Source organism: Trachypithecus francoisi, unplaced genomic scaffold (genome assembly GCF_009764315.1).
Source record: "Trachypithecus francoisi isolate TF-2019V2 unplaced genomic scaffold, Tfra_2.0 Lachesis_group13, whole genome shotgun sequence".
Classification (NCBI taxonomy): Eukaryota; Metazoa; Chordata; class Mammalia; order Primates; family Cercopithecidae; genus Trachypithecus; species Trachypithecus francoisi.
The window spans coordinates 64,346,366-64,359,565 of NW_022681458.1; the positions used below are offsets into that span (position 1 = coordinate 64,346,366).

The 13,200-nt window shown below is 41.2% G+C and overlaps 1 protein-coding gene across 2 annotated transcripts in view; it reads left to right on the forward strand.

Annotated features, from left to right (window-relative positions):
- Window positions 1-13,200, forward strand: part of PDE11A (phosphodiesterase 11A) — a 490,924-nt gene that overhangs the window by 372,678 nt on the left and 105,046 nt on the right. For both annotated transcript variants that reach the window (XM_033231025.1, XM_033231026.1), the window contains 2 exons: window positions 2,111-2,257; window positions 2,518-2,625. In XM_033231025.1, coding sequence (XP_033086916.1) covers window positions 2,111-2,257; window positions 2,518-2,625 — 255 coding nt within the window. The remainder of the gene's footprint in view (window positions 1-2,110; window positions 2,258-2,517; window positions 2,626-13,200) is intronic.

A 13,200-nucleotide genomic window follows, 5' to 3' on the forward strand; every position in this document is an offset into this window, starting at 1 on the left:
CCTTTAAAATAGTTTACTACAGCTAAAGCTAAGCCTCATGGTAACTACAACGCAAAAACCTGTAATAGATACACTGGGGGGGAAAGAAAGAAAGAAAGAAAAAGACTTACAAAGTGCCTAGGATAATAAATGAAAATAAACTCACACCAAGGCACATTTCCATGACATTTCAGAACTCTTGAAGCAAAAAAATTCTACACAAACTGGGTAGGAGGGGGAGTTATTTTCAAAGTATAATAGCCCAGAATAGCTTCTGACTTCTCAAAAGTAACATCGCAAGCTCAAAGAGCAATGCCTTTAACATTCTAATAGGCCGGGCGCGGTGGCTCAAGCCTGTAATCCCAGCACTTGGGAGCCGAGACGGGCGGATCATGAGGTCAGGAGATCGAGACCCTCCTGGCTAATACAGTGAAACCCCGTCTCTACTAAAAATACAAAAACTAGCCGGCGAGGTGGCGGGCGCCTGTAGTCCCAGCTACTACTCGGGGCTGAGGCAGGAGAATGGCGTAAACCCGGAGGCGGAGCTTGCAGTGAGCTGAGATCCGGCCACTGCACTCCAGCCTGGGCGACAGAGCGAGACTCCGCCTCAAAAAAAAAAAAAAACACAAAAAAAAAAAAAAAAAAAAAAAAAAAAAAAAAACCTTCTAATAGAATGATTTCCAACCTAGAAATCTTACCTAGACAAACTGTTAATGAAATGTGACAGTAATACAAAAACATTTCAGACTGCACAGCCTCACAAATCTGCCTCACACCTTTTCTTGGGAATCTGTTAGAGGATGTGTCTCACCAAAATGAGAAGAGAAACCAAGAAAGAGAAAGATGTGGGCTAGAGAAACAAAAAAGAGAGAGAAAGACATCCCTATAATTACGGTGAAGGAGTATCCTACGATGAAAACTACATATCAGACATAGAAGATAGTTGGTCTAGATTCGAGAAATGCAGGAAGTTCCAGGAGTGATTTATTCGTGAAACTGATGGAATGCCCAAAGCATATGAACATTTTGAGAGGAGACTTAGACAACTGGTAGAGAGTTTCGGGGTTGAATTAATTACAAGTACATGGAAATCTAAGCTCCACCTATGGAGGAGCATAGAGTTGGGAAGGAAGGATTAATGATGTGTTTTCTGGAATGCTTGGAGCAGCCAGAGTTGGATTGAATCTCTTAGCCAAAGTAAGTAGCTCCAGGGCATAAATTACTGTCAGGGTAATTTAAACTCAGTGAATAGATAGGAATATAAATACAGAATGGTCTCTGATAACCTGAAAATATAAAAGTGACTCCCTTACCAAGAGTGATCCAAAGAATATGGTAAAGCCAATGAAATCACCATACAAATGATTTCCCAAGATTTTCTTTTTCTCCTTTTTAGGCTCGTTTGTGGGACAGCTGATTGACAGTTGCCTAACATGGGTGTTTTGAAAACCTTGAATATGTATGACCAGTATTATAATTATGTTGTGTATTTATATAGAATGAAGCTGAACAAGACAGCAAAATTGATCTCAGTGAAACATATGCTTATGCTAAACCTCCAGATATCTCTATTTTATTAAGGCAACATATTTCCCACCAGAGATGTGCTGTCTGATCCTTTCAATCATTATGAATATACAGAACACGTGTGTAACAAAGAACACGTGCAAGCTACAGGATATAAGGATAGAAGAAACAAGGCAAAGTGGTGTATTCCCATCTCCTCCTGAATAGCATCAATTAAAATTCACAGCTGCTGGCTGCCCAGATGTTTCTTGCATTTAGTGCTCTGTAATATGCATCAGAATATATTGTATGACCACGGTTTCCATAAACTTGACAGTGCTATATTCTAAATTCTGCAGACTAGATCCAGTGTGTGTATTTTATCTTCAGATTAGTTTCCCTCCTGCCCCCTGCCCCCCGCCCCTCTGCCCCCACCTTCATTTGCTTGGGGCATTTGCAGTTCAGAAACAAAAGACATTTACAGCTCAGAGTTTAGCTGTATCAGGGTGTAAGTGCAGGTCAGGCCTGATTTATGTGGCACTTCTGATAAGCAGGGGAGGAGAGCAGGATGGGGGTTTAGAAAAGCTAGTGAACTTGGCTTGACTTATGTCTTTTGCTTTTGTAGGCAGCCAACATCCCTCTGGTGTCAGAACTTGCCATCGATGACATTCATTTTGATGACTTTTCTCTTGACGTTGATGCCATGATCACAGCTGCTCTCCGGATGTTCATAGAGCTGGGGATGGTACAGAAATTTAAAATTGACTATGAGGTAAGATGTCTGTCTTGGGTGATCCAAGCAGTTCACCTGGGACAACGTGTTAGGCACTCTGAACCACCAGTTTCCCAAATACAAAATGGGGATGATAATCCCCGCCCTGCACACCTCATGGGATTACTGTAAGAACCAGAAGAGATGTTTGTGGAAGGCCTTTGATCATTGAGGGTTACTCAGACATAAGGCACCTTTGAGATAAGGGTCCACTGGAATCACTTGCAACTGCCTGACGCACCCTCTCCCTCCCATTTCAGACACTGTGTAGGTGGCTTTTGACAGTGAGGAAAAACTATCGGATGGTTCTGTACCACAACTGGAGACATGCCTTCAACGTGTGTCAGCTGATGTTCGCGATGTTAACGGTAAGTGTGCTTAGCGATGGTGGAAGATCTTTCCTCATTCACAGGAACTGGCAGGCCTTCTTCTTTATGTTTCCATTTCTCTGAAAAATTACCATGTGATCATTTTATGTTGGAACTTACCTGCCCTTGTTATGAAAGTACATATGTGCCAGCAATTTCTCAGCTTGAAAGCTATAACATCATTGAGTCCTTGAAGCCAGTGTAGCCTTGGAATGATTACTTGAGCTTCTCTTCAGTATTCTTTCTGGGTAAACTGTTTCTTTTACAAAATAAATGCTCAGATTTTTAAAGTAATCTTTTTGTAGAGGAAATGTAGATGAGTAACAGAACAAAGAGATCACTGGATATGACTCTTGGCTGGTGGAAAGCCAGTAGGGAGGTATGAACATCACCCACAGGAATATGGAAATCCTGAGAGGATGCCCATTTGAGAGAATGCCCAGGGAGGCCAAGGGGAAAAGAGGGGTAGGAGTGCGCGCTCCCCAGGTTTAGGGCTTACTTGCCTTAAAATCTCCGTCCCACCGGGTTTTGACCCAGTGATGGTGGGCCAGTCTGTTTCACGGAGATATCTAACACAGCTGGGCAGAGGTAAGCCTTGGAATTTAATCCGAAAGCAAATGTTTGTGGCAAAGATTGAAACAAATCCTCTATTTACTTCTTTTGGCAAGAAATAAGGCTTGTTTTGGCATAATTTCTACTACATTGTTACGCTATCATCAAGTAAGATGTTTTCTGGCTTAAATATGTTGGTTTCTTTGGTCTCATAGTTATATATACACACATATGTACGTACATATCTGTGGGTGTGTGTAAACAAATTGCCATACCAAAAAAGAGAACGTGAGTCTTGGATTCTTCCAACATAAAGCAAATACCTTATATTTTTGCAGCCAGACTAAAATTTAAACAGAAAATCACAGTGCCAAATGAAATGCATTTTCCTTTGGTCCAAGTGAACAAAGATGATTCTGTTCTGCTTCCTCCTCAAAAAAAGAGAAAAATCTCTGCCTCATTTTCTGCCTATTAAAATTTTACTCATTCTTTAAGGCATTGATCTAGTGCCAGTTTTTCTACAAAAGTCTTCCCCTTTCTCCCAAATCATCAATAATGACTTCTTTCCCTGTACTGTATCTAGTACAACACATCTTTCTGCTACTGTGTATTTTAAGTTACAAATCTGTCATTCTCCTATAGAGTAAGCTGCTGAGGGAAGAGATCATTTCTTGTTCTTTTTTTTTTTTTTTTTTTTTTTTTTTTAGACGGAGTCTCGCTCTGCCGCCCAGGCTGAGTGCAGTGGCCGATCTCAGCTCACTGCAAGCTCCGCCTCCCGGTTTAGCCATTCTCCTGCCTCAGCCTCCTGAGTAGCTGGGACTACAGGCGCCCACCACATCGCCCGGCTAGTTTTTTGTATTTTTTAGTAGAGACGGGGTTTCACCGTGTTCGCCAGGATGGTCTCGATCTCCTGACCTCGTGATCCGCCCGTCTCGGCCTCCCAAAGTGCTGGGATTACAGGCTTGAGCCACCGCGCCCGGCCCATTTCTTGTTCTTTCAACAACATCTACTTATTTGCTCAACCACCATTTACCGAGGGTAGCACCAGCGCCTTGCCCTCTGTCATGTACTTGGTGGGTTTTCAAAAAATGTATGTTGAATTGACATGAGCTGAAATGTGCATCGGGTATAGAAGATGGGGCCAGAATGTCTTTTGTACTAGGGACTTGTGCTTTGGGTCCTCGACTGCTTAAGAAACAGGCAGACTGGCCTGGGAAAACTGGACTGGTTCCATTCTTCTGTTGCATCCACCATCAGAGGAGTGAGCCAGTCAAGTGAGAAAGGAAGATGCTTTGAATCATGAGTCTTAATGGCTCAAGTGACAACCATTGCTTGGGAAAAAAAAAATCTTCATTTTGTTTTTCCATAGCATACCTCAGTAAACAAGGTATAATTTTTTTGTGTACAGAGTTCATGTGTCTGGCCCACAGAGGACAGTCAATAAAAAACTTCTTACGCCTTTATTCTGGATTTATGCTGAATTGCCAAAATAAGTAAGCAGGGACCCTGTTCAATGAAGGGAAAAGAAATGGCTGTGACATTTTTGAGTTAGAAATGTCAAAACAGAATGTAGGCAAGATGGCCGAATAGGAGCAGCTCCAGTCTCCAACTCCCAGCGCGAGCGACACAGAAGACCGGTGATTTCTGCGTTTTCAACTGAGGTACTGGGGTCATCTCGCTAGGGAGTGCCGGACAATCGGTGCTGGTCAGCTGCTGCAGCCTGACCAGCGTGAGCTGAAGCAGGGCGAGGCATCGCCTCACCTGGAAGCGCAAGGGGGAAGGGATCCTTTTTCCTAGCCAGGGGAACTGAGAACACAACACCTGGAAAATCGGGTAACTCCCACCCCAATACTGCGCTTTAAGGAAACAGGCACACCAGGAGAATATATCCCACACCTGGCCGGGAGGGTCCCACGCCCACGGAGCCTCCCTCACTGCTAACACAGCCATCTGCGGCGATCTATCCGCAAGGCAGCAGCGAGGCTGGGGGAGGGGCGCCCGCCATTGCTGAGGCTTAAGTAGGTAAACAAAGCCGCTGGGAAGCTCGAACTGGGTGGAGCTCACAGCAGCTCAAGGAAGCCTGCCTGTCTCTGTAGACTCTACCGCTGCGGACAGCGCACAGCTGCAGCCCATTAGGGAAAGAGCAGGAGCGGTGCAGACGCGAACGACTCTGTCTGACAGCTTTGGGAGTGCCGCGGATCTCCTAACGCGGAGGTTGAGATCCGAAAACGGACAGACTGCCTGCTCAGGTGGGTCCCTGACCCCTGAGTAGCCTAGCTGGGAGACATCCCCCACTGGGGGCAGTCTGACACCCCACACCTCACAGGGTGGCGTCACCCCTGAGAGGAAACTTCCAAAGAAAGAATCAGACAGGTACACTCGCTGTTCAGCAATATTCTATCTTCGGCAACCTCTGCTGCTGATACCCAGGCAAACAGGGTCTGGAGTGGACCTCAAGCAATCTCCAACAGACCAACAGACAGTCCTTCTGACTGTCAGACGGAAAACTATCAAACAGGAAGGACACCTATACCAAAACCCCATCCGTACGTCACCATCATCAAAGTCCAGAGACAGATAAAACCACAAAGATGGGGAAGAAGCAGGGCAAAAAAGCTGGAAATTCAAAAAATAAGAGCGCATCTCCCCCTGCAAAGGAGCGCAGCCCATCGCCAGCAACGGATCAAAGCTGGTCAGAGAATGACTTTGACGAGATGAGAGAAGAAGGCTTCACTCCATCAAACCTCTCAGAGCTAAAGGAGGAATTACGTACCCAGCGCAAAGAAACTAAAAATCTTGAAAAAAAGTGGAAGAATTGACAGCTAGATTAATTAATGCAGAGAAGATCATAAACGAAATGACAGAGATGAAACCATGACACGAGAAATACGTGACAAATGCACAAGCTTCAGTAACCGACTCGATCAACTGGAAGAAAGAGTATCAGCGATTGAGGATCAAATGAATGAAATGAAGCGAGAAGAGAAACCAAAAGAAAAAAAAAGAAAGAAAGAAAAAGAATGAACAAAGCCTGCAAGAAGTATGGGATTATGTAAAAAGACCAAATCTACGTCTGATTGGGGTGCCTGAAAGTGAGGGGGAAAATGGAACCAAGTTGGAAAACACTCTGCAGGATATCATCCAGGAGAACTTCCCCAACCTAGTAGGGCAGGCCAACATTCAAATTCAGGAAATACAGAGAACGCCACAAAGATACTCCTCCAGAAGAGCAACTCCAAGACACATAATTGCCAGATTCACCAAAGTTGAAATGAAGGAAAAAATCTTAAGGGCAGCCAGAGAGAAAGGTAGGGTTACCCACAAAGGGAAGCCCATCAGAATAACAGCAGACCTCTCGGCAGAAACTCTACAAGCCAGAAGAGAGTGGGGGCCAATATTCAACGTTCTTAAAGAAAAGAATTTTCAACCCAGAATTTCATATCCAGCCAAACTAAGCTTCATCAGTGAAGGAGAAATAAAATCCTTTACAGATAAGCAAATGCTTAGAGATTTTGTCACCACCAGGCCTGCCTTACAAGAGACCCTGAAGGAAGCCCTAAACATGGAAAGGAACAAGCGGTACCAGCCATTGCAAAACATGCCAAAATGTAAAGACCATCGAGGCTAGGAAGAAACTGCATCAACTAACGAGCAAAATAACCAGTTAATATCATAATGACAGGATCAAGTTCACACATAACAATATTAACCTTAAATGTCAATGGACTAAATGCTCCAATTAAAAGACACAGACTGGCAAACTGGATCAAGAGTCAAGACCCATCAGTCTGCTGTATTCAGGAGACCCATCTCACATGCAGAGACATACATAGGCTCAAAATAAAGGGATGGAGGAAGATCTACCAAGCAAATGGAGAACAAAAAAAAAGCAGGGGTTGCAATCCTAGTCTCTGATAAAACAGACTTTAAACCATCAAAGATCAAAAGAGACAAAGAAGGCCATTACATCATGGTAAAGGGATCAATTCAACAGGAAGAGCTAACTCTCCTAAAATATATGCACCCAATACAGGAGCACCCAGATTCATAAAGCAAGTCCTTAGAGACCTACAAAGAGACTTAGACTCCCATACAATAATAATGGGAGACTTCAACACTCCACTGTCAACATTAGACAGATCAACGAGACAGAAAGTGAACAAGGATACCCAGGAATTGAACTCATCTCTGCACCAAGCAGACCTAATAGACATCTATAGAACTCTCCACCCCAAATCAACAGAATATACATTCTTCTCAGCACCACATCGCACTTATTCCAAAATTGACCACATAATTGGAAGTAAAGCACTCCTCAGCAAATGTACAAGAACAGAAATTATAACAAACTGTCTCTCAGACCACAGTGCAATCAAACTAGAACTCAGGACTAAGAAACTCAATCAAACCGCTCAACTACATGGAAACTGAACAACCTGCTCCTGAATGACTACTGGGTACATAACGAAATGAAAGCAGAAATAAAGATGTTCTTTGAAACCAATGAGAACAAAGATACAACATACCAGAATCTCTGGGACACATTTAAAGCAGTGTGTAGAGGGAAATTTATAGCACTAAATGCCCACAAGAGAAAGCAGGAGAGATCTAAAATGGACACTCTAACATCACAATAAAAGAACTAGAGAGGCAAGAGCAAACACATTCAAAAGCTAGCAGAAGGCAAGAAATAACTAAGATCAGAGCAGAACTGAAGGAGATAGAGACACAAAAAACCCTCCAAAAAATCAATGAATCCAGGAGTTGGTTTTTTGAAAAGATCAACAAATTGACAGACCGCTAGCTAGACTAATAAAGAAGAAAAGAGAGAGGAATCAAATAGACGCAATAAAAAATGATAAAGGGGATATCACCACCGACCCCACAGAAATACAAACTACCATCAGAGAACTATAAAACACCTCTACGCAAATCAACTAGAAAATCTAGAAGAAATGGATAATTTCCTGGACACTTACACTCTCCCAAGACTAAACCAGGAAGAAGTTGAATCCCTGAATAGACCAATAGCAGGCTCTGAAATTGAGGCAACAATTAATAGCCTACCCACCAAAAAAAGTCCAGGACCAGATGGATTCACAGCTGAATTCTACCAGAGGTACAAGGTGGAGCTGGTACCATTCCTTCTGAAACTATTTCAATCAATAGAAAAAGAGGGAATCCTCCCTAACTCTTTTATGAGGCCAACATCATCCTGATACAAAGCCTGGCAGAGACACAACAAAAAGAGAGAATTTTAGACCAATATCCCTGATGAACATCGATGCAAAAATCCTCAATAAATACTGGCAAACCGGATTCAGCAGCACATCAAAAAGCTTATCCACCATGATCAAGTGGGCTTCATCCCTGGGATGCAAGGCTGGTTCAACATTCGCAAATCAATAAACGTAATCCAGCATATAAACAGAACCAAAGACAAGAACCACATGATTATCTCAATAGATGCAGAAAAGGCTTTTGACAAAATTCAACAGCCCTTTATGCTAAAAACGCTCAATAAATTGGTATTGATGGAACGTACCTCAAAATAATAAGAGCTATTTATGACAAACCCACAGCTAATATCATACTGAATGGGCAAAAACTGGAAAAATTCCCTTTGAAAACTGGCACAAGACAGGGATGCCCTCTCTCACCACTCCTATTCAACATAGTGTTGGAAGTTCTGGCTAGGGCAATCAGGCAAGAGAAAGAAATCAAGGGTATCCAGTTAGGAAAAGAAGAAGTCAAATTGTCCCTGTTTGCAGATGACATGATTGTATATTTAGAAAACCCCATTGTCTCAGCCCAAAATCTGCTTAAGCTGATAAGCAACTTCAGCAAAGTCTCAGGATACAAAATTAATGTGCAAAAATCACAAGCATTCTTATACACCAGTAACAGACAAGCAGAGAGCCAAATCAGGAATCAACTTCCATTCACAATTGCTTCAAAGAGAATCAAATACCTAGGAATCCAGCTTACAAGGGATGTAAAGGACCTCTTCAAGGAGAACTACAAACCACTGCTCAGTGAAATCAAAGAGGACACAAACAAATGGAAGAACATACCATGCTCATGGATAGGAAGAATCAATATCGTGAAAATGGCCATACTGCCCAAGGTGATTTATAGATTCAATGCCATCCCCATCAAGCTACCAATGACTTTCTTCACAGAATTGGAAAAAAAAACGGCTTTAAAGTTCATATGGAACCAAAAAAAGAGCCCGCATTGCCAAGACAATCCTAAGTCAAAAGGACAAAGCTGGAGGCGTCACGCTACCTGACTTCAAACTATACTACAAGGCTACAGTAACCAAAACAGCATGGTACTGGTACCACAACAGAGATATAGACCAATGGAACAGAACAGAGTCCTCAGAAATAATACCACACATCTACAGCCATCTGATCTTTGACAAACCTGAGAGAAACAAGAAATGGGGAAAGGATTCCCTATTTAATAAATGGTGCTGGGAAAATTGGCTAGCCATAAGTAGAAAGCTGAAACTGGATCCTTCCTTACCCCTTATACGAAAATTAATTCAAGATGGATTAGAGACTTAAATGTTAGACCTAATACCATAAAAACCCTAGAAGAAAATCTAGGTAGTACCATTCAGGACATAGGCATGGGCAAGGACTTCATGTCTAAAACACCAAAAGCAACGGCAGCAAAAGCAAAAATGACACATGGGATCTAATTAAACTAAAGAGCTTTTGCACAGCCAAAGAAACTACCATCAGAGTGAACAGGCAACCTACAGAATGGGAAAAAATTTTTGCAACCTACTCATCTGACAAAGGGCTAATATCCAGAATCTACAAAGAACTCAAACAAATATACAAGAAAAAGCAAACAACCCCATCAAAAAGTGGGGAAAGGATATGAACAGACATTTCTCAAAAGAAGACATCCATACAGCCAACAGACACATGAAAAAATGCTCATCATCACTGGCCATCAGAGAAATGCAAATCAAAACCACAATGAGATACCATCTCACACCAGTTAGAATGGCAATCATTAAGAAGTCAGGAAACAACAGGTGTTGGAGAGGATGTGGAGAAATAGGAACACTTTTACACTGTTGGTGGGATTGTAAACTAGTTCAACCATTATGGAAAACAGTATGGCGATTCCTCAAGGATCTAGAACTAGATGTACCATATGACCCAGCCATCCCACTACTGGGTATATACCCAAAGGATTATAAATTACTCTACTACAAAGACACATGCACACGTTTGTTTATTGCGGCACTATTCACAATAGCAAAGACTTGGAATCAACCCAAATGTCCATCTGTGACAGACTGGATTAAGAAAATGTGGCACATATACACCATGGAATACTATGCAGCCATCAAAAAGGATGAGTTTGCGTCCTTTGTAGGGACATGGATGCAGCTGGAAACCATCATTCTTAGCAAACTATCACAAGAAGAGAAAACCAAACACCGCATGTTCTCACTCATAGGTGGGAACTGAACAATGAGATCACTTGGACTCGGGAAGGGGAACATCACACACTGGGGCCTATCATGGGGAGGGGGGAGGAGGGAGGGATTGCATTGGGGAGTTATACATGATATAAACGTCATGCACATGTACCCTAGAACTTAAAGTATAATAAAAAATAAAAAAAGAAAAAAAAAAAAAAAAAAAAAAAAAAAAAAAAAAAAAAAAAAAAAAAAAAAAAAAAAAAAAGAAATGTCAAAGAAGACAGAGACAGATTTTTATGACAAGCCTTAAAATAGTTGGAATAGGGGAAACCGGCAAGAGCACCAGGGTCAAACGGTGGACACTTAGGAGCAAAAGGAAATATATACCCAGTTTTCTGCAGTGGGTACTTCCATTATATGGGCAATTTTGATCCTTTCCAAGAAATTGAAGAAAATAGAATTCTTAAACTATGTCACCACAATGGGGATGCTCATATCGTCAGATTATTTCCAGGGTGCAATTGTTTTTGCAAGTATGCTCAGCAACGTAGCAACGTTGAAGAGCAGCATTGTTGGAGAAGGCTTAGGTTTTGTTTTTTTTGCATTCATGCTAACACAGAAAGCGGAGACTTCATTGTTAAATTTCTCTAAGGAGGGTGGGTGGAGGAGATCACAAAACAAAAACATGACTTCAGAAAGAATACAACGTTATTTTGGTTTCTTTCACATTGTATTGAGTAGCCACATCTGGAAAATATAGTATTTTCTGCTCATTAAATTTTGTTGAACTTAACCAAGGGTTACAGTCGGTTAAAAGTGTCAACATTTGTTTTTCTCTAGAGTAAGTTATCTTCTCCAAACTTGACTTGGGTCAATCTGGTTAATCAGAAATTTTTAATTAAGAAAATAATTACAGAAGTAACAAAGACTACTCAATCAGTGTAGCTAAAAATAAATTTAACTCACTCATCAATTCTCATCTCTGGAATGTGACCTTGGCCTATGGTAAAATGATGCCCTATTTCTTTCCACCAATGGGCACTCATGTTTTGGGCACTCCTGAAGACTCTGAAAGCCTTTCAATGTTTTGATCTTATCAGTGATTAAATTTCCATTCCAGGGATCTCATATTTCCTGTCTGTGGGTTGTGTTAGAACCAAAATTCTCTGTGGGTTGTGTTAGAACCAAAATTCTCTATTAATCTAGGGGGGGAAAAAAGAAAGAAAGAAAAGAAATTCACTATATACCAACCATTGGATACAGCCTGGTTAATGTCATAAAGCTAAGAAAGCACAGCGTGTGTGTGCTGAGGCTTCCTCTAGATGGCGCTCCAAGGCAAAGTTTCCCAGCTGGTTTCCAGAAAAGAGGAGAAAAAAAACCTTACCAACCTTCCTTGAAAGTGCTTCTTCTAGCACTGCCACCACAAAATAAATGTTTTTCCTAAAAGAGATAGCAACAAAACCAGTCTGTCGGAAAAGAGCCTCTCCCATCAGAATGGGCCTGTTTCATGACTGCCACCTTGCATACCATACTGTTAACGTGAATAATAGTGTTCTCCGTGTGACCTTAAATCTGTGATTGTGTATTTTTCCAAGCCCATTGTCTCTGGGAATGGGGAGATGCATAGTTCTGTGTCACTGCTGAACAAATTTTGGTACCACGTACAACAGGACGAGCAAATTATAAATATATGCCCCAGCTTCCTAACCTTTAACCCTAAAATCACTTCATGGGTGGAAAATAAACCTACTGACTCAGCATTGTGTTTTGCGAAAGTATTCAGGTTCATGTCTAGGTAACAAAGCGATTTTGTTCCTTTAGATATTACAAAAAAAAAAAAACTACTCTGTAGGACAGGCAAATGATATAAAATGATGAGCATTTTGTTCACTGGGAACCCTGTTAATGACTTATTAATTTGTTCCATGCCTCTGGTCTGAAATATCACATTTATAAATTTGAAAGCTTCAATGTTATTCTTTGCTTTTAAAGAGATAATTAGGTAGTTAAAATTTCCCAAATACTTTGAATTCCTCCGACAAATACAGTACGTAGTAACAGTTACTATTTGTGGTTAAAATGAGGAAGAAAACCTGCAGATCAGTGATCATCATATAAATTGTCTTTACTAATAGGAGTTTATAGAACAAATATTCCATGATGCACATACGTAATAAATAAATTATAACTATAAATACATGATGAAAGATGATGGACATATTTCTTAAATTCACGATGTAGACTAGATATAGGAAATGACTCTGCTTTTGTTTGTGTTCTGTAAAATAAAAGGCATGTAGTGGTGCCAAGGTTGCAGAGACATTTTTTTCGGTTTTATAAATGATGTATGAGCTCTGACAGATTTTCCAAGGGGAAAAAAAAGATTTCTTTAAGAGTCAGTATTCTTTACTATCCCATAAATGTACTCATTAGCACTTTGGGCCATGCCCTGCATCCTGTAGGATATCAATAAAGATTAATTGAATGAGTGAATTTAGTTTAGGGTAATATTATTCAAGGAACCATGCTGCTCAGTGTCCAGTTAAAAAAAGCTATAAAATGATGAACAACTA